Source organism: Bos grunniens, chromosome 7 (assembly GCF_055505025.1).
Source record: "Bos grunniens cultivar Pamir isolate PY7600 chromosome 7, Bosgru_T2T1.0, whole genome shotgun sequence".
NCBI lineage: Eukaryota > Metazoa > Chordata > Mammalia > Artiodactyla > Bovidae > Bos > Bos grunniens.
In genome coordinates, this window is record NC_141171.1 from 5,502,874 (window position 1) to 5,523,055 (window position 20,182).

At 54.3% G+C, this 20,182-nt stretch overlaps 1 protein-coding gene and 1 long non-coding RNA gene across 7 annotated transcripts in view; one reads left to right on the forward strand and one right to left on the reverse strand.

The window, feature by feature from the left end:
* The first annotated feature begins 117 nt into the window (after positions 1-117).
* Positions 118-1,609, forward strand: LOC147368131 (uncharacterized). The gene is made up of 3 exons (XR_015166507.1): positions 118-251; positions 575-675; positions 1,474-1,609. It is a non-coding gene; the product is annotated as an uncharacterized LOC147368131 (long non-coding RNA).
* Positions 1,610-3,918: 2,309 nt separating this feature from the next.
* Positions 3,919-20,182, reverse strand: part of FCHO1 (FCH and mu domain containing endocytic adaptor 1) — a 29,902-nt gene continuing 13,638 nt past the window's right edge. For 2 of the 6 annotated variants that reach the window (XM_086408478.1, XM_086408479.1), the window contains exons 8-28: positions 18,376-18,528; positions 18,035-18,139; positions 16,939-17,037; positions 16,768-16,864; positions 15,164-15,208; positions 14,970-15,048; positions 13,953-13,977; positions 13,492-13,549; positions 12,621-12,799; positions 12,494-12,518; positions 12,060-12,111; positions 11,393-11,484; positions 10,752-11,027; positions 8,963-9,075; positions 8,771-8,858; positions 8,506-8,614; positions 7,411-7,566; positions 6,986-7,118; positions 6,346-6,545; positions 5,421-5,476; positions 4,413-4,909 (exon numbers count right to left, since the gene is read on the reverse strand). In XM_086408478.1, coding sequence (XP_086264604.1) covers positions 4,665-4,909; positions 5,421-5,476; positions 6,346-6,545; positions 6,986-7,118; positions 7,411-7,566; positions 8,506-8,614; positions 8,771-8,858; positions 8,963-9,075; positions 10,752-11,027; positions 11,393-11,484; positions 12,060-12,111; positions 12,494-12,518; positions 12,621-12,799; positions 13,492-13,549; positions 13,953-13,977; positions 14,970-15,048; positions 15,164-15,208; positions 16,768-16,864; positions 16,939-17,037; positions 18,035-18,139; positions 18,376-18,528 — 2,385 coding nt within the window. In that variant the 3' untranslated portion in view covers positions 4,413-4,664. Of the gene's footprint in view, positions 4,203-4,412; positions 4,910-5,420; positions 5,477-6,345; positions 6,546-6,985; positions 7,119-7,410; positions 7,567-8,505; positions 8,615-8,770; positions 8,859-8,962; positions 9,076-10,751; positions 11,028-11,392; positions 11,485-12,059; positions 12,112-12,493; positions 12,519-12,620; positions 12,800-13,491; positions 13,550-13,952; positions 14,148-14,969; positions 15,049-15,159; positions 15,209-16,767; positions 16,865-16,938; positions 17,038-18,034; positions 18,140-18,375; positions 18,529-20,182 lie in introns of those variants that run through there. The other 4 variants (XM_086408480.1, XM_086408483.1, XM_086408482.1 and 1 more) reach the window with 4 other exon arrangements.

Sequence of the window (20,182 nt, forward strand, 5' to 3'; positions counted from 1 at the left end):
GGTTGGTTTTCCGGCCGGCCCCGCCCCTTCCCTCCCCGGCCCCGCCCCTGTCCCTCCACTGGCCGGATCGCGCCAACCCCGCGGCTTCTAACCTCCCCCGACCCTATCCTGGCCCCAGACCCCATTTGAGGGAGCCTGGAGCCAGAGAGTGAGCATTCCGAGGCTGGAGATACGCAAGAGGCGCCTTCCTATCTCTGGCAAAGGGCCCCAGGATTGGTCCAACATGTGTTCGATAAGAAATTATTAAGAGGGTGTGTGTGTCGAGGGGGTGGGGGGGAGCAAGGAGGCGAGTTGATCCCAGTGGCTCTTCAAGGGGTTACAATATTTCAGAACTCCATAATCTATCCGGAGCCCCCAGACGTCCGGGTGCCGCGGGCTGGCATTGGAAGATTCTTGAGGTTGGGGCTGGCCAAGATGCGAACCCTGCCTGTGCTGCGTTTGAGTGTCTAGAACTTTCTGGTGTTGGCACATTAGATGGGTCGGGTTGCGGAGGAGAGCTCCAGTCCACAGGTGTAAGCCAGGTGGTGATTCAAGCCATCCTCTACTTCCTCCCCCATCGCGATTTTCTCCCTAGGAGGAAGAGGAGCAGGTCCTGGCTGCACTTCAGTTTCCTCATCTGTAAAATGGAGGAACTACACCCGGGCTCGTCCAGCTGGGACAGGTCTGGGGAGCAAGGTCAGCACAGAGCAACTGCATGAGCTACTCTGCGGGAGTTGAAGAGCGATGACATTAAATGTCTGCCTCAAATGGGGGCATCAGATCCCTGGGTCGGGAAGATCTCCTGGAGAAGGAAACGGCTACCCAATCCGGTATTCTTGCCTGGAGAAGTCCTTAGACAGAGGAGCCTGATGGGCTTCAGTCCATGGCGTCGCAAAGAATCGGACACAACTGAGTGACTAACACTTTTGGGCCACAGAGACCCTAGCTCTTGCACTTTTTCGCGATGACAAACCTTTGAACTATGGAACCCCTTGAGGTTTCCTGGTTTAAAGTTCCTCTTTAAAGGATGGGGCCCCTCGGGTTTCCTGCGTTCACAAGCCCCGTGTGTGTGCATGGTCAGTCGCTTTAGCTTTAGTCCTGTCCGACTCTTTGGGACCCCCTGGACAGTAGTCCCCCACGCCTCTCAGTCCATGAGACTCTCCAGGCAAGAATACTGGAGTGGGTTGCCATTTCCTTCTGCACAAGAGCCGGGTAGGAGAGCTTAATCAGACAACAGATCTGGTGGGTGTGCCTCTGCCCATCCCCCTCCACATCAGGCAAGGGCCCCCTTCCTGTGTCATCCCTCTCCCCAACTTCCCCTCCCCAAATGTGTGGGCCCTGGGAGCTGACCAGGCTCTCCCAGCCTGGCTGGCCGGCCTGGTAGGAAGTTGGAGTCTCTTATTACAGCCAGGGTAGAACCGTGGGGCTGGAGGGCTTGAGTTCAAATACAGACTAGAATTATCATATGACCCAGGAATTTAATTCCACTCCTAGGTATCCACCCCGCTAAAAATAAAAAACAGGTGTTCAAACAGGTGTACACCCTGTTTATAGTAGAACAAGACAATCACCAAAAGGTGGAGACAACCCGTGTCCATCAAAGGATGAGTGGATGAAAACAATCTGGAATATTATTGAGCCACAACAAAGAAGAAAGCAGTGACACATGCTACAATGGGCTTCCCTGGTGGCTCAGAGGTTACAGTGTCTGCCTGGAATGCAGGAGACCCGGGTTCAATCCCTGGGTTGGGAAGATTCCCTGGAGAAGGCAATGGCAACCCACTCCAGTACTCTTGCCCGGAGAATCCCATGGACAGAGGAGCCTGGTGGGCTACAGTCCATGGGGTTGCAAAGAGTCGGACACAACTGAGCGACTTCATGATGCTGAGTGAAAGAAACCGCCTCGTGTATGAACCCACTTACATGAAATGTCCAGAACAGGCAAATCTCTAGAGTCAGAGAGCAGATTAGTAGGTACCAGGGCCTGGAGGGAATGGGGAGTGGCAGCTAATGGGAATGGATTTCCTTTTGGTGTGTTTGGAATGTTCCAGAACTAGAGGGGACAGTTGACAACATTGTGGTTGTGCTATCTGGCACTAAATTCTTTTGTATTTAAAAAAAATATTGTTTTATTTATTTATTGGGCTGCGGGAGGGATCTTTTCACTGTGGCATGTGGGACCTAGTTCTCAGACCCAGGACCCTGCACTGGGAGCCCTGTGTTTTTAGCTACTGGACCACCAGGAAAGTCCCTGAATTGTTTAAATCATTAACTTTCTGTTATGTGAATGTCACCTCAATTAAAAAAAAAAATATCTCAGGCCATTCACCTACTGGGGGTGGCCTCTGGCTGGTCTCCTAATTGCTTTGTTTGGAGGCCTCCACGGTGTAGAAGACCAGGGCATTGTAAATCACCAAATGACAGGGCCGCCTGCCTGGGGTTGGCCACTTAAATGGGGATCCCACCTTCCCCCCTGGGACTCACCCTCCCACATAGGCACCTGTCACACCAGTTCTGGATGTCCGGGCACTTAAGAGGCCGCACCCAGAAATGCCCAACGTGATTTAAAGGTTGCCCAGCCTCACTTGTGACCCAAGGAAAGCAAATGAAAGCCACCAGGAGGTACCATTTTCCTGCTTCTTATCAGATGGGCCAGAACCCAAACCCAGATAATGCCCAGAGCCGTGATTAACATCAGTGTCTCCTCACGCTCTGCTCCACAGCGTGCATGTGGCACCGCAGCCTTTCAGCCATACAGGACTAGCAAAGGGACTGTTCTGGAGGGCTCAAAGCCACTGAGAATACGCGTACTCATGTATGCACGTGTGCAAATGGAGGGAGGGGACAATCCCACAGGCTGTGACATATGATTCTAGCTTATTTATGGGACTCATGACTTAGGGAACCTAGGGTGAGTGTGGGCTATGAACCTGCAGCTGAGGAGTCGAGGGCCTGTGAGGGGAAGGACCCACCTGTACTGGCTCTAAAGTCCTGCTGGAGGCAGCAAGGTATGTGCACTGGTGCCATCCCTGGGATCTCCATGGCCTTCAGGGTCAGGTACCCAGGATCCCCACATGTCCACCCGGACCCAGGACTTTCCATCAAGCTCAGACCTGCTCCCCACCGCAGTATGCTGGCTACCTCACTTGTTCTGGCCCTCCCTCAGGCCACCCCTTGCCCACCTGCACTTAGGTCCCCACCTTCCCCCCGGGGACCCCCAGTAAATACGAGAACACCAGGACTTCTGGAGTGCTTACTCTGTACCAGGCACTCTTCAAAGTATGTGACCTCCTCACAAGCACCTAGTGAGCTGGGTTACAGATGAGGCCTGGGGAGCTCATTACTGGCTCAGTCACACAGCCGCTGGCTCTAAACCCTGTCTTTTCAGCTTCACAGCCTCACGGCTTCCAAGAGCTTTGTTTTGCTCACAGCAGTAGGTGGCTGCAAGTCCTCGGTCAGTGTTTGTGGGCTGTTCGCTGCCTCACACTAATTGCTTTTTGCACCATTTTCTTTTGGCCCCACAGGGCTGTGTGTGGTTTGCAAAGGAATCCTGCCTCGAGGTCTTTGCACCTCCTGTGCCCACCCCCTGGGATGCCAACTCATATTATTCTGCTTGGCATGTCCATGCCAGCCTGAAAACTTCTACTCAAACCTCAAAGCCCCGTTTATAATGCCCTCTGCTTAGGAAGTCTTTCAGGCATCCCCCACCAGGTTCCTGTAGTCCATGTTCTCTTTCACCAGCCCACGGGACTGGAGGTATCCATAGGGTTCAGGGTGTTCATATCTGGCTTTTTTCACCTCAATATCACCCTGCACTGGCTAGGTAAGGGTGGAGGGGTGGTGGTAAGATCATTAGGAACTTTAGATCTCTGCTACCCATCTGTCTATTCTTCCTCTCCTCTCTGGAAATGTGAAGGAAACTTCCTGGTGCAGGAAAAGTCTTGTTATTTATTTTATTAGAAAATAGAGTGTTTATGTAAAGAACATCAAAAGGTCGAGGACCTGCATGGGAGTTGGTGTGAGCAGGAGTGGATCTCAGGCTCAGCCAAATTGAGTACGGGGATCCTCTCCATGGAGTCAGGGCCTCAGGGGAGGCCAGGTAGGGAGCCCCCGGGGCCAGCAGGAGGGCAGGAAGCAGTCAGTGAGCACCATGATGCAGTGCAGAGCCGGGGCCAGCAACGCTGGTCAGCTTCTGCGGGCTTAACAGCTCACCAGGTACTTCCCTGTGGAGATAGAGTGGTGAGGGGAGAAAAGAGCCCCTAAGCTCTCCCAAACACCCCTGTAACTCACTGTTCCCACTGTCCCATGGACCCCAGCAGCCGCTCATGGGGACAGAGGCATGGGATGGGGCTGCGGTTGGATGCGCCAGTGGGGCTTCCGGCTCCCTGCCTCGGGTTCTTACAAGGATGCCAGCCAGCCAGGGGACACTTCTTTTTTTCTTTCTTTTTTGGCTGCACTGCACATGTGTTGTCTGACTAGGGCTCGAATCCACACCCCTTGTAGTGGAAGCATGGCATCTTAATCACCAGATGGTCAGGGAAGTCCCATAGAGGATACTTCTTGGTCCCTTTCACTGGGGCTCTGACCACCCATCTCTCCACCCGTACCCCCCACCTTGGGTCTCCAGGCCCCAACACCCACCTATCTTTTCCAAACACCCCAAATGTCTCCCCTCCCCCTGCATCCTAGCAGAAGCAATAAGTGGGACTCAGAGCCCGGCCTGGTCTTGGCTCTGGGGATGCGCAGTGGCAGGGCGAGGGCGTACCTGTGGCGAACCTCCTCTTTACCAGCGACATGCGGTAGCCACTCCCCACCAGCTCCACGTCCACGCCGGACAGAGTGGCCCCCTCACTGGTGAACTGAGCAGCCACAGGGCTGGGCGTGCTTGGCCCAGAGCATGGCTCCCAGCTGGCAGACAGGCGGCCAGAGCCTGGGGAGGTCTGAGGTCAGCTGTGCCCTTTTCCTCACCCCAGCCCTCCAGTGACCTGGGCTCCTCCTCAGCCCTGCACCCAAGCCCTTTAACCTGTGGCTGTGTTCCCTTTGACTTCTTCTTGTGTCCTGCACCCTTTCCTTTGGTCCTGCTGGGGTTGTGTGTGGTTTCCAAAGGAATTCTGTCTCAGGGCCTTTGCACCTCCTGTGCCCACCCCCTGGGATGCCCTCTCTTCCCACTTTGTCAAAGCCCTTTTAAGCTTTCCTTGATGCCTACATTTCTCTGCCTCCAGCACATCCCTAGTTTTCCCCTAGTTTACTTACAAAACATTTTTAGCCATGTCCCAGGGCTTACTGGATCTTAGTTCCCCACCCAGGAATCGAACCCCCGCCCTTGGCAGTGAAAGCGTGAAGTCCTAGCCACTAGTCTGCCAGGGAATTCCCTCTTCCCTAGTTTAAATAAGCCTTTCCCATTTGAGACCTCCAAGCCCTTACGTACAACCATAACTCACCCCCTGCCTCAGACACATCTGGAAGCTTCCATAGGAGCCGCTTCTCCTCCAGGTTCCTGGCATTGAGAGATCAGGTCAGGTCTTTCCCAGAAAAGATATTCGGAGCCCAGGGTCCCAGCTCAGTTGCCTCTTGGCTACATGACCCAAGAAAGCCATGTCCCCTCCCTGGCCTCAGTTGCCCCATGTGTGAAAACGGGGGCGGGAGTGTGGAGCAGCTGTTTCCTGAAGGCTCCTCAGCCTTATAGGACTTGTAGGTGATGCATCCAGGCCTATAAATTTGGTTTCTTGGTTGTAGGTTCTACCTTTTGTACAAAACAAAGTGGAACGGTGACTAAAAGCCCGGGGCCACGAGTGGGCGGCTGGTTCACATCCTGGTGTGACCTCCGGTAAGTGAATTTGCCTCTGTACACCTCAGCTCCCCCTCGGTAAGTGGGGATGATGGTGATCCACCCCTCAAGGGATTGCTAAAAGCCCCGCCCCAGTCAGTGTATGCAGAGATGGAGAACAAGCCTGACATGTAGGAAGCCTTTGGTGTCAGACACGACTTTTGTTAATGATATTGCTCTTAGCTCCAAGCAAGGCACGTGCATGCGTGCTCCGTCACTCCGGTCCTCCCTGACTCTTTGCGACCCCGTGGACTGTAGCCCGCAGGCTGCTCTGTCCACGGGGATTCTCCAGGCAAGAATATTGGAGTGGGCTGCCATGTCCTCCTCCCGGGGACCTTCCTGACCCAGGGACTGAATCCACGTCTGCTGCGTCTCCTTGCACTGGTGGATGGGTTCTTTAACACCAAGCTTCTTTGGGAAGCCCCTGAGCAAGGTGAGCCCACAGTGAATGGTCAGGCCTACGGTGGACCCATCAGTTGCTGCATTGAAGGGAGGTCCACTAGGTTCTGAGCCTCCCTCGGCCTCCTGCTCGCCCTCACCAGGTGGCAGCTGGCTGCAGGCGGACATTGGTCACAGGTTCCCCCACGGGCAGCAGGATCTGGACGTTGGTGAGTGGCGTGGGCACGGTTGTGGCACCGGGTTGGTAGCTGTACTCCACCGAGACCTGAGTGAGGGTCGGCCCACACTGCCAGTGGGCGCTCAGCTGCAGAGGCATGGACTGGGGACCGGGGCGGGAGAACTAGGGGGAACAAGAACAGGAAAGAGGATGTGGCTTGAGCTGCCCTGTCCTGCCACACCGCACACTATCCAGCCACGCTGCCCCTGCCATGCCACCCACCAAATGGCCTGATTTTGCACTGCCCATGACACCCAAGGGGCTCCTGATACCCCAAGGAGCTGTTGATGAGAGGTTGTACTACATGACATGTCCAGCAGAGGGCAGTAGAGTGCCTCATTCTAACAGTCTTGGGGACAGGCCCTGGGAAAAGGCCCCTTCTAATTTGCATAATGCAGCCGCCTGCCCCAGCAGAGTCCTGGCCCCCTTACACTGCCCACCCTGCCTACCTCCCACAGCTCACCCCGCTCTCATTGCTCTCACCAGTGAGAGCTGCCTGCTCACCCTGCCCCCACCCACCATCCTCTATGCCCGCTCTGCCCCACCCCATCTACCTGACCCACCTGGTACCGCAGGAGTACTACATTGTAGTAGGAGGCGGCTGGATTCTGCTCTGCCTGGCGCTGCAGAGTTTCAGTCAGAGTCGCCATGTTCAGCCAGAAGTCTTTGGTCTCCGGGTCACTCTGGGAAGGGTCACTGCAGAGACCGAGAATAATCACCCCAACCCTTGGGAGATGCCTACACCAAAGGCTTCCTAAAGATGCAGATTCCCAGGCTAACCTTGGGACCAGTAAAGTGTAACTCCCAGGAAAGGGGGGTGGTGGGAAGCAAAAGAGGGAAGGAAAGTGAGTTTCGGAGAGGGAGAGTGACTTGCCCAAGGTCACACAGCAAATCCCAGGAGGCAGAACAGAAATTCAGAGCCGGGGAGCGCCTGGCCTCCACCAGCCCCTGGTACCACCTAACTTTGCACCCTTTTCTCTAATGGTACCTGAAGAGCAGGTCAGCATTGGGCTGGAAGTGCTCAATGGGGGCCGTACGCACGAGGCGGAAGCTGAGGACGGGAGGGGGTGGGGTCCCGCTGAACACGCGTACGATGCCGGCAGGGAAGGTCATGGTCAGCTCCCCAGTTACTCGAGCCAGGCAGCTGGTGGGGGGAATTGAAGAAACTGGGCATTGGCTTAGGGCTCTACCAGGCCCCTCATCCTCCCCTCGCTCCTAGCTCCACTGTAGCCTGTGGCTCACCAGGTCCATCAGAATCAGCAAGGCCCTGACCACAGCAGCGTCCCAGCCCCAGCTGCCTCCCCTTGTGTCCCTGCCTGGACAGCAATCTGGACACCAGGAAGAATCCACAATGAGCTGAAGGAGACAGGGACACTCCCTTCCCCAGTTCTCTTTTCCCCTAGGCCACCAGGAAGCTCAAAGCAAAACATTCAGCCCTCAGCTTAGGTTTTGGGTCTGATACTCTCCTCCTCTTTGTGGCTTGATCTTATGGTGTCTTTCAGCTGGGCGCTGCCCCCAGATTATCCCTGGTCCCTCGATTCACCCTACCCTTTCCCGCTCTGTGGCTGGCCTCTGGTCTTGCTCCTTCAGTGTGATGCCCACAGCAGCCTCGGAGGAGCTCCTCTAAACCATGGATACATCAGTGCCTGTCTGCCTGCCTGTGAGTGTGTGCACACCTGCTCAGTCACTAAGTCACGTCCGACTCTTTGCATCCCCATGGACTATAGCCCGCCAGGCTCCTCTGTTCGTGGGGTTTTCCAGGCAAGAATACTGGAGTGAGTTGCCATTTCCTTCTCCAGGGGATCTTCCTGACACAGGGAATCTGAATCTCCTGCTTGGCAGGCAGATTCTTTACCACTGAGCCCCCCTGGGAAGCCCACATCAATGCCTTAGCCCAGTTCAAACGCCCTCTATGGTTCCTATTGCTCTCAGGATGGGCCTAGTTGTTCAGCTCCATGTTCGTGGCCATTCCATGGTAAAGCAGATCATAAAACCCCGCTGAACGCTGGCCCTGCTGGAACCCAGATGCACAGCTCCCAGGAAGCCCTGTTTGCTGGTCACCATCTGCCCCACCCCTGTGTACCTGGGGCTGTGGCCACGGAAGTAGGCGTGGACATACTCAGTGAAGGCAGTGGCCACGGGCAGGGCATCCTGGGAGCCCAGGACCACAGGGCTGGGACCCCGGGAGACTCCTGGGGGTGGCAGGGAGGGAATGGGGGACAGACAGAGTGAGCACAGGTCCCAGGCTCCTGAACCCCCACCCTCTGCAACAAAGCCTCCGTTGTATCACTTGGCCACCCACCCGGACTGGAGAAGGTGAACCTGAAGCCCAGAGAGGACCCACATACCATGTCCGGTCTGGGATGCGAAGCTGGGCCGTTCAGGGATAGAGCTGGGAGCTGAAGAGCCCAGTGGGGAGGGGCTCAGGGAACGAGACTGGAAGGGAACAGAAGCCGGCCTGTGAACACCCTAGCAGAAGTGCCCCGATGCTGGTCCTGGAGGCGACCACCCAGCCCAGCTCCTGCTCCCCCCGACCCTACCAGGTCTCCATTGCTGCGCATGAGGGGACAGGATGCCTTCCTGGAGCGCGGTCTCCGGGATGGGGCTGCCAGACCCTCCCTGACTGCAAGGTCAGCAGGTACAGGCATCAAGTCTGGGGAACAAGCATAAGCACAGACGTGGCTTAGCTGCTGTCTGGGCCTCTCGGCGGAAGAATTCAGCCCCAATCTGAGAATCGGGCTTACAGGGGGAAACCCCCTGATGGTCAGAAGTCCTCGGGCTGCAGAGAAGGTGCTGGACACGACTGGAGACACCACATGCAACCCTGAGTCTCCCAGACACTAGACTCGCAGCTCAATAAGGGGTGAGCTCCCGATTGCTGGAGGCATGCAAACAAGGGCTGGATGTTCAGAAGGCAGGCACACTGTTGCGGGGGGTGGATTTGGCAGAGACCTTTTATCCAACATTTGGCAATTCTACGACCTTCATCCTCTCTGAGAGGGTCCCTCACCCTGGCCAGTGTCGAGTCACACCCTTCTAATTTAACTAATCTTGGTGTTAACACCTCAGTTCCCCTTGCTCTCCTGCTTCCCTAGTATTCCTGCTTTACTCCATCTATAAACGCTTACTTGCCCACCTACACCCCAGACTATGCTGTCTATCCCAAGGTTCTCAACAGGGTCAGATCCTCTGCTGTGGTGGGGTTGTCTTCCTCCCTGGCCTCCATCCTGCAAACGTCAGGTGTACCCTGCCCCCAAGTGGTGACAATCAAGTATCAGTGATGCCGTTGCCAAGTGTGCCTGGAGAGTAAAGGGGCAGAACCGGCCCAGTTGAGAACCTTAATTCTACAATAAACCTCTGATAGCTTCATCTGTCTACACTTGTGGTCTACACTCACTCCTCTGAGCCCTGAGCCCTCCCTTGAACCATGTCCAACCAGGCTCTTTCTTTACACCAAGGATGGTACCCTCTGCCCCCACTGCTGGGGATCTCACGTGGCCACAGCCTGCAGCCCCTCTAACTCAGGCCCCAGAAGCCAAGCCATGCCTAATCCCCTCCTCCTTCCCGGCCTTGACACACCCCCACCCCAGCTTCTTCCGCCCCATCCTTTCTGCTCTTTCCGTCCCTCCCTCTCCTTTCAGCTGCTCTCAGGCCCTCCGCCCTGACTCCTCTTCTCTCTGGGCCCCATGTCTCTCAGCAGCTTCTCCCCACTGTTACCCCATCACCACTTACCTGGACTCACCTCCTGGTCTCCAGCTCCCATCCTCACCGACCAAGTGGTCAGAGAGCCTGAAACCCCAGCAGGTTTCACCCCTCTCTGCTCACAGCCCCTCCCTTCTGTGGCTCTGACCTTGTTAGGGGTAAAACTCACGTTTCTTCCTGGGATCACTGGGCCTCATCTGGTCCCATCTCCCTGTCGACATCTCCCCCTCCACTCCCTCCTTCTCCTTGTCATTATTCTGTTTCAGTCACACTGGCCTCCTTGCTCGTTGTTCTTCAAAGGGCCTAGCCCACTTCTACCCCAGGGCCTTTGCACATTCCTCTGCTGAGAATTCCATTCCTGGAGTCCACATGGCTTCATCCTCACCTCCATCAAATCTCAGTTCAGCCTCTGTAGGAGGCCCTACGTTTCAGAGCCATCACCAGGCACCTGTCACCTCCTGCCTTGTTAAACATTCATCTCATTAATGTCCCTGCAAGGATTAGGGTTTCTGCCTGCCTGGGTTCCAGCTGTGTCCCTCAACACCCTGTTCAGGCCCTGGCCACACTAAGAACTCTCTCATCGCCCAGGGCTCAGAAAACTCTCAGACCAGGGGTAGAGGGACTCACCTCCTCCAGCCACAGCCTCCGGCCCCCAGGGGCTCGGGGATGCTGCAAGGGGATGTGGCGAGTCTGATGGCAGCAGGGACTGTGTGCCCCTCGACTCCGGGGGTGACACCCGACAAGTAGGTGGGCTCTGTGGGGTGCCGGGGCGTGGGACCCAGGAATCCGGGGAGGGACCCGGCGCCGCGTGGGATGGTGAGTCCAGTCCGGAGTCCTCCACGTTCTCGGGAGACGAGGAGGAGAAAGGCGAGGGGCTGGAGGTGAAGCCGAGGCTGCTAGAGCCTGGGGGAAGGAAGGGGGCAGCCAGCTGGAGACCCGACTCATACGGAGTGCTGTCAATCCTCCCCCAGGCCACGCCCATGCTGAGATGGTCCGCCCCCATTCAATGTCTTGCCCTCCTCGGCAGGCCTCGGCCATCTCTACTGGTGCCCCGCCCACCCACTATGGTCATCCCACTCCCACAAACGCCGCACCTTCTCGCCAGCTCCGCCCATTCCTGCTGTGGCCTCCCCAACCCTCACTTTGACCCAAAGGATCCCCACCTCCTCCCTCCAACCCGTCCCGCCTATCCGAGCCTCCTACTCTGGTAGTGGCCCCACCCACCCTCCTGTAGCCACGCCCACGCCCCAAAGCCCCACCCCCATCACCTGTAAAGTCTTCGTGGTCCAAGGCGGACTCTAGGGTAGGCCCAAAGAGGTTCTTGGAAGCCTGCTCATCCGATTGCAGCTTCTCCACACAGCTGGGGACACGGATTGGACAGGCGGGGTGCGTTCTATTACTTCCACGCTTCCTCCCTTCCACTTCAGGACCTTGGCATACCCTGTTTTTGGTCTTGAGCTCTGTTCCCCCAAATCTCCCTACAACCACGTCCTGCTCCTCTTCAGGAGTCAGCTCCAGGCCCTCCCCACATCTCCTGCGACCCCTCCTAAAGTCACTCACTCCTATCTTCCATCACGGTCCCTGTTTTAGTTTCTTCACAGCACTTCGAAGCATCAGAGATGCTCTAACATACTTACTATTTAAAAAATCCGGGCCACTAGAATGTGACTCCGAGAAGGAGGATCTATCTAGATCATTTATCTTTGGAGCCCAGAACAGCAGGAGTACACACAAAGCACTCAATAAATGTTCATCAAATGAATGACTAAGTGGTCCCTCAAAAATGGCACGTCCTTAACTCCCTGCCAGGGTAAAAGAAGGGGAGTCAGAGACCTGGGGAGGCAGCAGGGGAGGAAGAGGAAGAGGTGGTGTTGGGGACGGGCCACCCACCTGCCCACTCATGTGGGCCCAATGCCCCACCCCCATGGAACCCACCTGCTGGCCCTTGGGGCTGACTGAGGCCTCTGCGGTCTCCCGGGAGTGTCCCCTGTGAGAGATGGACCTCCTGAGCCTTCCCGTCGCCAGGCCTGCACGGCTTCCCACTCCATAGACCAGGAGACCAAGGCTTGGGGCTGTCCAGTCAGCCGCCCAAAGTGACCAGCAAATCAGGTAGAGAGGGATCTGAACCTGAGCCAACTTGTCTCCAGCTTTTGGCTTCTCTCCCAGCCTCAGTGATCCCTTTTGGCTCTCATTTAATTCTCATGAGGCATGACCCCATGTCATTAAAGGAGAGTGAGATCAGAGTGGGCAAGCAGCTTGCCCCAAGTCACATAGCAGAGCTGGCATTCAAACCCACACCCACACTCCAGGCCCAGTCTCCCCTCTGCGGGCGTCTTGTCAAACTAAAGAACCCTCAACAGACTACTTACGTGAAGAATGGCGTTTCATGGTGCCCTGTGGAGAAAGGGGTGGCGTCAGGTCCAGCGGCATTTGGCCAGTGCCCCTGCCCCACGCAGGGCATCTCCCCACGCCTCACCCCGGGGCCAGGCGCCTCACCCCAGGGCCGGGAGGAAGAATGAGGCTGCCTGCTGTGGCCTTGAGCTGGGCCGCAGCTGCCTTGGGACTGCAGGGTGGGGCCCGGGCTGAGGCAGGCTTGATGTGCACGTAGATTTTGCGGGGCTCCTCGTCATCAAAATCAGAGTCGCTGGATGAGAAGTGGGTGGACTCTGCTGTGCGTGCAGTGTAGTCAAGGCACCAACACTGGCTCCCCCCAGTCAACCCTCACACCTGTCCCTTCCTGCTCGTACCGCTTTGGGGTGCTGCACCATCTCCGCTCTCATCACTTGCCCCCCTCACCTTGACACCACGCATTTGCCACCATGCTCCTCTCCCCACAAGCCTTCATACAAGCGTGTGTGTGTGCTCAGTCATTAAGTCATGTCTGACTCTTCACAACCCCATGCGCTGTAGCCCACCAGGCTCCTCTGCCCATGGGATTTCCCAGGTAAAAATACTGGAGTGGGTAGCCATTTTCTCCTCCAGGGGAACTTCCTGACCCAGGGATCAAACCCGCGTCTCCTCCGTTGGCAGGCAGTTTCTTTACCACTAATGCCACCTGGGAAGCCCCTCATATAAACATTCCCTGACCTAATTAGTAAACTAGCTGCTAAACCCCAACATATGACCACCTCTTCCAGGAAGCCCCTTTTGTTCCCCCCTCTGGGATAACCAAGCCCTCCTCTCTCTCTCTCTGGCTCAGCTCTGACCCCTCAGGGTGAGTGTCTGCATTTGAATCTGCTTGCTTCACAATTGGAGGCTCCACCAAGGATGTTCCCAGAGAGGGTTGCTAATGGTGGGTGGATCCCTGTGGATGGAGCTTTGTCCTTGCTGTGCCAACAACTGCCCCCAGAGGGCGCCAGGAGGATATTGTTCTGGGTGACATCAGGCCTGACGGTGAAACCTTCCTCATCCACCTCTGGACAAGTCTGGGGAGGGACAAGCAAGCAATGCGTTAGGCTCTCCGATACCAAACCTCCCATCTCACCCTACCATGCCTGCCTCCCACCTCGGGGCCCTGACTCAGATAAAAAAAAAAGAACCCCAATGGCAATAACTATCTTCCCGCAGCGTGTGGGCAGGTTCTTAGAGGAAGAGAACATGCCACTACCTGTCCTGAGGGGCAAACTGAAGCGAAAGGAGGGTATTGGTCCCTCCCACATCGTCCACGGGGCTTTGCAGCTGATGTGGGACTGGAACCTGGTCCCTAAGCTGTGTGACCTCTAGCCCCCTGAGCTCCAGGCGTGGTTTCCAGGCATGGGATTGGGGAGCAAGGCAGGACTGGACCCCTCCCACTGGGCAGCGCGGCCCGGCCCGGCCCATGGCACTTACCCCTAAATCAGGTTCCAGGGAATCTCTGCGGATGGAGAGCAGATGTCAGTGTCTGCGCTGCCATCTCCTCTGGCCCTCCCCTCCGCCCCCAACACCAGATATGGAACCTGCAGGCAGTCCCCTGGGCGGCTCTGTGGTCCTGGGCCAGCCCTGCAGGTGGGGCAACCTTGGAGCTAGCTTGGGGCTGGGGCCAGTGAGTCTGAGTTAGCTGAGTACAGGGCATTCTCAAACAGCTTGGAAGGGGAGGGACTTGGAAATCAGTCTGAACGTAGGGCTCACCTTGGCAGGGAAATAACGAGGCCAGCCTTGGCAAAGAGAAGAATTCTGGGCTAGCCTGGGCAAGGCTAACCCTGGTCTAGCCGGGGAGACCATAGGTATAGGGAAGAATTTGGTACTAGTTTGGGCAGAGAGACTCTTGGGCTCATCTTGACAAAGGTAGAATTACCAGGCTAGATGAGATGAGGGAAACAGCAAGCCTAGCCCTGCCAGGGAGAACTCCCGGGCCAGCCAGGGCAGGGGTAATCCTGGGTGGGTCTGGAACAGGCCGCCCCTGGTCTAGTCTTGGCAAAAGGAGAATTCTGGATGGCCTTGTGTGTGTGCTAAGTCACTTCGCTTGTGTCCAACTCTGTGTGACCCCATGGACTGTAGCCCCCAGGCTCCTCTGTCCATGGGATTTTCCAGGCAAGAATACTGGAGTGGGTTGCCATGCCTTCCTCCAGGGGACCTTCCCCACCCAGGGATTGAGCCCACGTCTCTTAAGTCTCCTGCATTGGCAGGTGGGTTCTTTGCCACTAGTACCATCTGGGTAGCCCCCTGGACTAGCTTGGGCACTGGTAATACTGAGCCAGCCTGGACAGAAGGGCTTCTGGGTTGGCCTGGGTAGAGGGGATCCTGGGCTAGCCTGGAATAGAAATTCTCTTGGGCTACCCTAAGCAGGGGGCTTCCAGGAGAGCCTCAGAATGAGGAGGGATCCTGGGTCAGCCTGGGCCAGGGCTGGGGGTCGGGGTGCTTCCTCACACAGCTGTAGGTGGCTCCCGCTCCCGTCGGCTCAGTCCTGGGAGGCGAAAGGCCTTGGCTCCACGCAAACGTTTCATTGCTGAGAACAGAGGAAGGGGTGCAGATGAGCCCTGGGTGGGGGTCCCCTTCCCATTCAGATTTGCCTCCCTCATCCCCATGGTCCAGCCTGGGCATCCAGGCCCAGACGTACTTGCCTTCCTGCAGCGTAGCCGTTCTGTATGCCTCAAAGTCCAAAGGCCCTGGGACAGAAAAAATTGAGAAACTCAGCCAGGCAGGGGGACTGAGCCTGGGAAGAGTAGCAATATACCTTTGGCCACACAGTGGCACCTGGATCTGAGCTTAAGGTGAGTCAGGGTCCAAGGCATGAGCCAAGATGCTGAACCAGTCTCTGAGATAGTCATGAGTGGGATGGGCCAAGGGTTCTTGGTCTTGCCTCGGATGGCTGCCACCTTGGGAAGGACTGGAGGGACTGCCTGAGTTACTTCCACTTCCAGAATTTCTGGGTAGAACTTGGGTGGGTCAGAGGATGGATCATAAATGTCAGTGCAGTGGGCTGAGCCTTAAGTCCCAGGATGAGGACCTGGGACTCTCTCCCAAGGGTGATGGGAAGCCATAGAGGTTATGTGAGCAGGGACAGGGCATGGGAAATCTGGAGCCAGTGAAAGACAAGAATGAAGATTCACACAATGAGAGGTAGCCTGAGCTGGTGCTGAGCTATAGAGACGGGAGGAAGAAAAGACAGACCCTAGTGGTTGTCTATACCTAAGGATGTAAACAGCATTTACTAAAGTGCCTACTGTGTGCCAAGCACACATTTTTGTCCTTTATTTGCATCAAATTAGTGAACCCTGAATAGTCATTGGAAGGACCGATGCTGAAGCTCCAATACTTTGGCCACTTGATGCAAAGAGCTGACACATTGGAATAGACCCTGATGCTGGGAAAGACTGAGGGCAAGAGAAGAAGGAGCCAACAGGGGAGGAGATGGTTGGATGGGATCACTGACTCAATGATGTCCATTGAGTTTGAGCAAACTCAGTGAAGGACAGGGAAGCCTGGCGTGCTGCAGTTCATTGGGTTGCAAAGAGTCGGACGTAACTTGGCGACTGAACAAGAATAACAGTGAACTTTCACGACGCCGTCAGTTGGGCGCTACCAGCCCTGCTTTACAGAAGAGGAAACAAACTCAGAGAAGGCAAGACTGATGCCCAGGGTAACACAATGACTGACAAGGGAAAGATACAAACCCAGACGTGACCCTACAACTTGGGCTCTCAGTTCTTCCTTGACCCTGTACCTGGGACATCTTCAAATGGGCCTTTTGCTCAACAATCCTCAGTGGCTCCCTTGGCCCCTCAGGGAAACAGCTGAAAGGCTGACCCTGGCATTCAAGGCCTCTCTGGCTTAGGCATCAAGTTCTCTCCCTCTGTAGGTTGCTGAGTTAGATTTGTCTTCAGTCCATTTTTTTAAAAGATTGTTTTTTAAAATGTGGACTATTTTTAAAGTCTTTTATTGAATTTGTTACAGTACTGTTTCTGTTTTATGTTTTGGTTTTTTGGCTGCAAGGCATGTGGGAGTTCCCCGACCAGGAATTGAATCTGCACCCCCTGCATTGGAAGACGTCAACCTCTGACCACCAGGGAAGTTCCATCCATCCATTTTTTCCTTTTTTTTTTAACCCCATTTTTCTGGTGAGGAAAATGAAGCTCAGGGAGGTTCATCCTCTAGGCTCTGGAATCCCGTTCCTTCCCCATAGCCGTGGCTCCACAGCCCAACTCCTATAGACGCCCCGACTCACCAGGCTTCTCCTGGCCTGTGCCTTTGCTCTCTGCAAACTTCCTCAGCAGCATCTCCACGCTGACGTTTTCTACATTCTGCTTAAACTCTTCGTGCACCTGGGCCAGGAGGACGGAGTCTGTAACCAGGCAGGGCTTTCTTGCCCAGCACCCCAACCTCATGCCCCACTCACCTGCCCAATCTGCACATGGGTGTCCTCCACTGAGTGGGCGTAGGACCCCATCAGTGCCTTCATTTGCCGCAGGTGGGTCTCTTCCATGGCTTGGAAGCGCTGAGGCAGGAGGGGAGGAGCAAAATGGGAAGGTGTGGCTAGTGACCCCACCTGACCAATCAGAATGTTCCAACCCCCTGGCCTCAGTGATTGATTTGGGTAAGAGCTCTGGCACTTCTGCCGGAATCATAGAAAAAACACCTTCATATCCTGAGTCAATGAATTGGTAGATAAATGGGGCCGCTGCTGGTGGCTACTTTGCTACACACACACACACACTGAGGAGGATATGTTTACCTGGGAATGAAGCCCTCAGGGAGAAAAACAGATTTGAGAAGCAAAGAGGCACAACTTCCTGCCAACATCATTTGGGCACCTGGATCCAGCCATGCCTGAAGCTCTGCCCCACCCTGAACTTTTCAGTTCCCTGAGCCTGTAAGTCTCCTTGTCAGTTTGAATGAAGATTTCTATTGCTTGCAACTTTCTATCACTGCAAAATCAGAAGGAAAAAAAAAAATCTAATTCTTAATCCTGAGCTCCCAATCTGCTTTTTAAACCTTTGAGTAGACAGAGACCCAGAGAGGTGCAGTGCCTGGCCAAAGGTTGTACAGCTGGTGACGGACAGAGGCTAGACCAGGAATCCAGGCTTTTCAGTCACCATGACATGTCAGGAGACTCTTGGCTTCTAAATCCTGCCCCATCTTGTTGAAAAACCTCATCAATAATAATAATAATAATACATCTTAGAGTGGTTTCTATGCACCTGGTACTAGTCTGAAAATTTCATATATGGTGACTCATTTAATCTTTACAAGTCTATGAGGCAGGTAGTATTACTGTCCCCATTTTACAAATGGTGAAATTAAGGCACAGAACTGATTTGGTCTTTGAAATAATAATAACAGCAACAACAAGAGCTAACTGGCTCTAGAATTTTACAGTTTTAGCCTGTGATTCTAAGGCTTCTGGGAGTTGAGGGTTTGGAAGGTTCTGGACTTCTGAGGCCCATAGCATCCTGGGCCCAGGAATGTGTAGGTCTCCAAGGCCCGGTTCTTACCAGAGCTGAGTCCAGCATTTTCTGCTCAAAGTCAGAGCGGGCTGAGTTGTATTTCTCCACCAAACGCCGCAGGCTCTCTGCTGCCTTCCTGGTCTTGGTCTCTGCCTAGAGGGCACAGGGAGGGGACGGGGTTGGGAAAGAGACACTCAGGGCACTTTCCCTGGCCCCATCCCCCAGCACATGGACTCCCGGGGTGCCCAGGGTGCGGTTCATGCAGGTTCAATGACCATGGCTCTGTGCTATGTTTTCACTCTCCCATCAGGCGGCCCCGCCACCTCTCGGCAAATCCCTCGGGTCTGTGTGGGCCAGTGGTGGCTGGGGACCTGCAGCTGTGCGCCCACCTTGTCCATCTCCTTCTGGCTGGTGCTCTCCCTCCGCAGCCGCTCCTGGTCCATGCAACGGTTCAGGTAGTTCTCACGAGACTTGGGCAGGAGCTGGCTGACCCCTGTGAGGACCTGTATGGCATCTAGGGTGCCCACTGCTTCCTCTTTGCACTGTGGGGGTGGGGAAGAGCATGAGGACCCCCTGAAGCCCCTGCTGGGGTGCAGGACCTGAGCAGACCCTGGCACACCATGAAATTCCCAGCCTCCCAAACTTGTGGGGTTCCAGGTCCTACAGAATACTTTTTTTCTGAGAATTCTATGAATTTCAAAAATTTTAGCTCTTTAAATAGGTAATATTTACACATAATTCACATTTCAGAAAGTTTTAAGGAGTGAGCTCCTCTCCCACAATTCACATATCAGAAAGTTTTAAGGAGTGAGCTCAGGTAAACCTCCTCTCCCCCCCTTTTTTTTACTATGAAGTCTTTTATTTTTCTTTTGCCCCACTGCAAGGCAGATATGTGGGATCTTAGTTCCCTGACCAGGGATCAAACCCACACCCCCTGCATTAGAAACACAGAGTCTTAACCACTGGACCATCAAGGAAATCCCAAACCTCCTATTATTACCATGATACATTTCCCGAAATAATGGGCATGAAGATCAGTGAATATGCCCATTTTTTATGACAAATGGTGACAGGCCATCCTGTTTAACTGACTGCTTTTTCCACTTAATAATTCATTCTCAAGACTGTTCCGTATCAGTCCAGAGAAAACTTCCTTGTTCTTTCATTTTTTAAAGAAAGTTGTGGTAAAATACACATAACGTAAAATTTGCCATCTTAACCATTATTAAGTGTATGAAGTACTACAACTCTCTTCCTTAATGGGGGTTAAAAACTGCAGATTCTAGGGCTCTGTAAATGCAAACCCTCTATGACTCTAGATTTACAAGCTTCAAATATTTTGGAATCTTGAGAGTCTAAGGTCTGGGTCTTCCAGGATTTTAGTTTTGTCAGGAGTCTAGAAGCCTGGCACTCTGTGACGACATAGAGGGGCGGGATGGGTTGGGCATGGGAGGGAGGTTCAAGAAGGAGGGAATACATGTGTGTTAGTCACTCAGTTATGTCTGACTCTTTGTGATCCCATGGAGTTAGGGTCCTCTGTCCATGGAATTCTCCAGATGAGAATATTGGAGTGAGTAGCCATTCTCTTCTCCAGGGGATCTTCCTGAACCAGGGATCGAACCCAGGTCTCCTGCATTGCAGGCAGATTTTTTACCATCTGAGCCACCTGGGAAGCCCCATGTTATTGTATGGGAGAAACCAACATGACATTGCAAAGCAATTACCCTCCAATTAAGAATAAATTTAAAACAACTTCATTTAAAAAATAAAGTTTAGGCTAAAAAAAAGAGTCTAGAAATGTCAAATAACAAGATCTGTAGCTTCTAACGCTCTAGATCAAGGGTCGGCAGACTTTTGCTGTGAAGGCTCAGGTGGTAAATCTGACACTGAACTCAGCCATTGCAGTTCACAAGCCAGCCACAGAAGATCTGAACGTGAATGGGCATGGCTGTGGCCAACACAGCTTTATTTACTGGCAATAAAATCTAAATGTCCTGTAATAGTCACACACCATAAAATATCCTTTTTTTAATTTTTTCCCCCAATCCCTTAAAAGTAGAAAAACTACTCATAGCTCGAGGTGGTGGTCTAGCCATCGCCCGCTGGCTGTAGTTTGCAGACCCCCTGCTCTTAGAATTTTGAGAGTCTGAAATTCAACAATGCTCAGGTCTGTGAGATTCTGAGTTTGATGTCGTG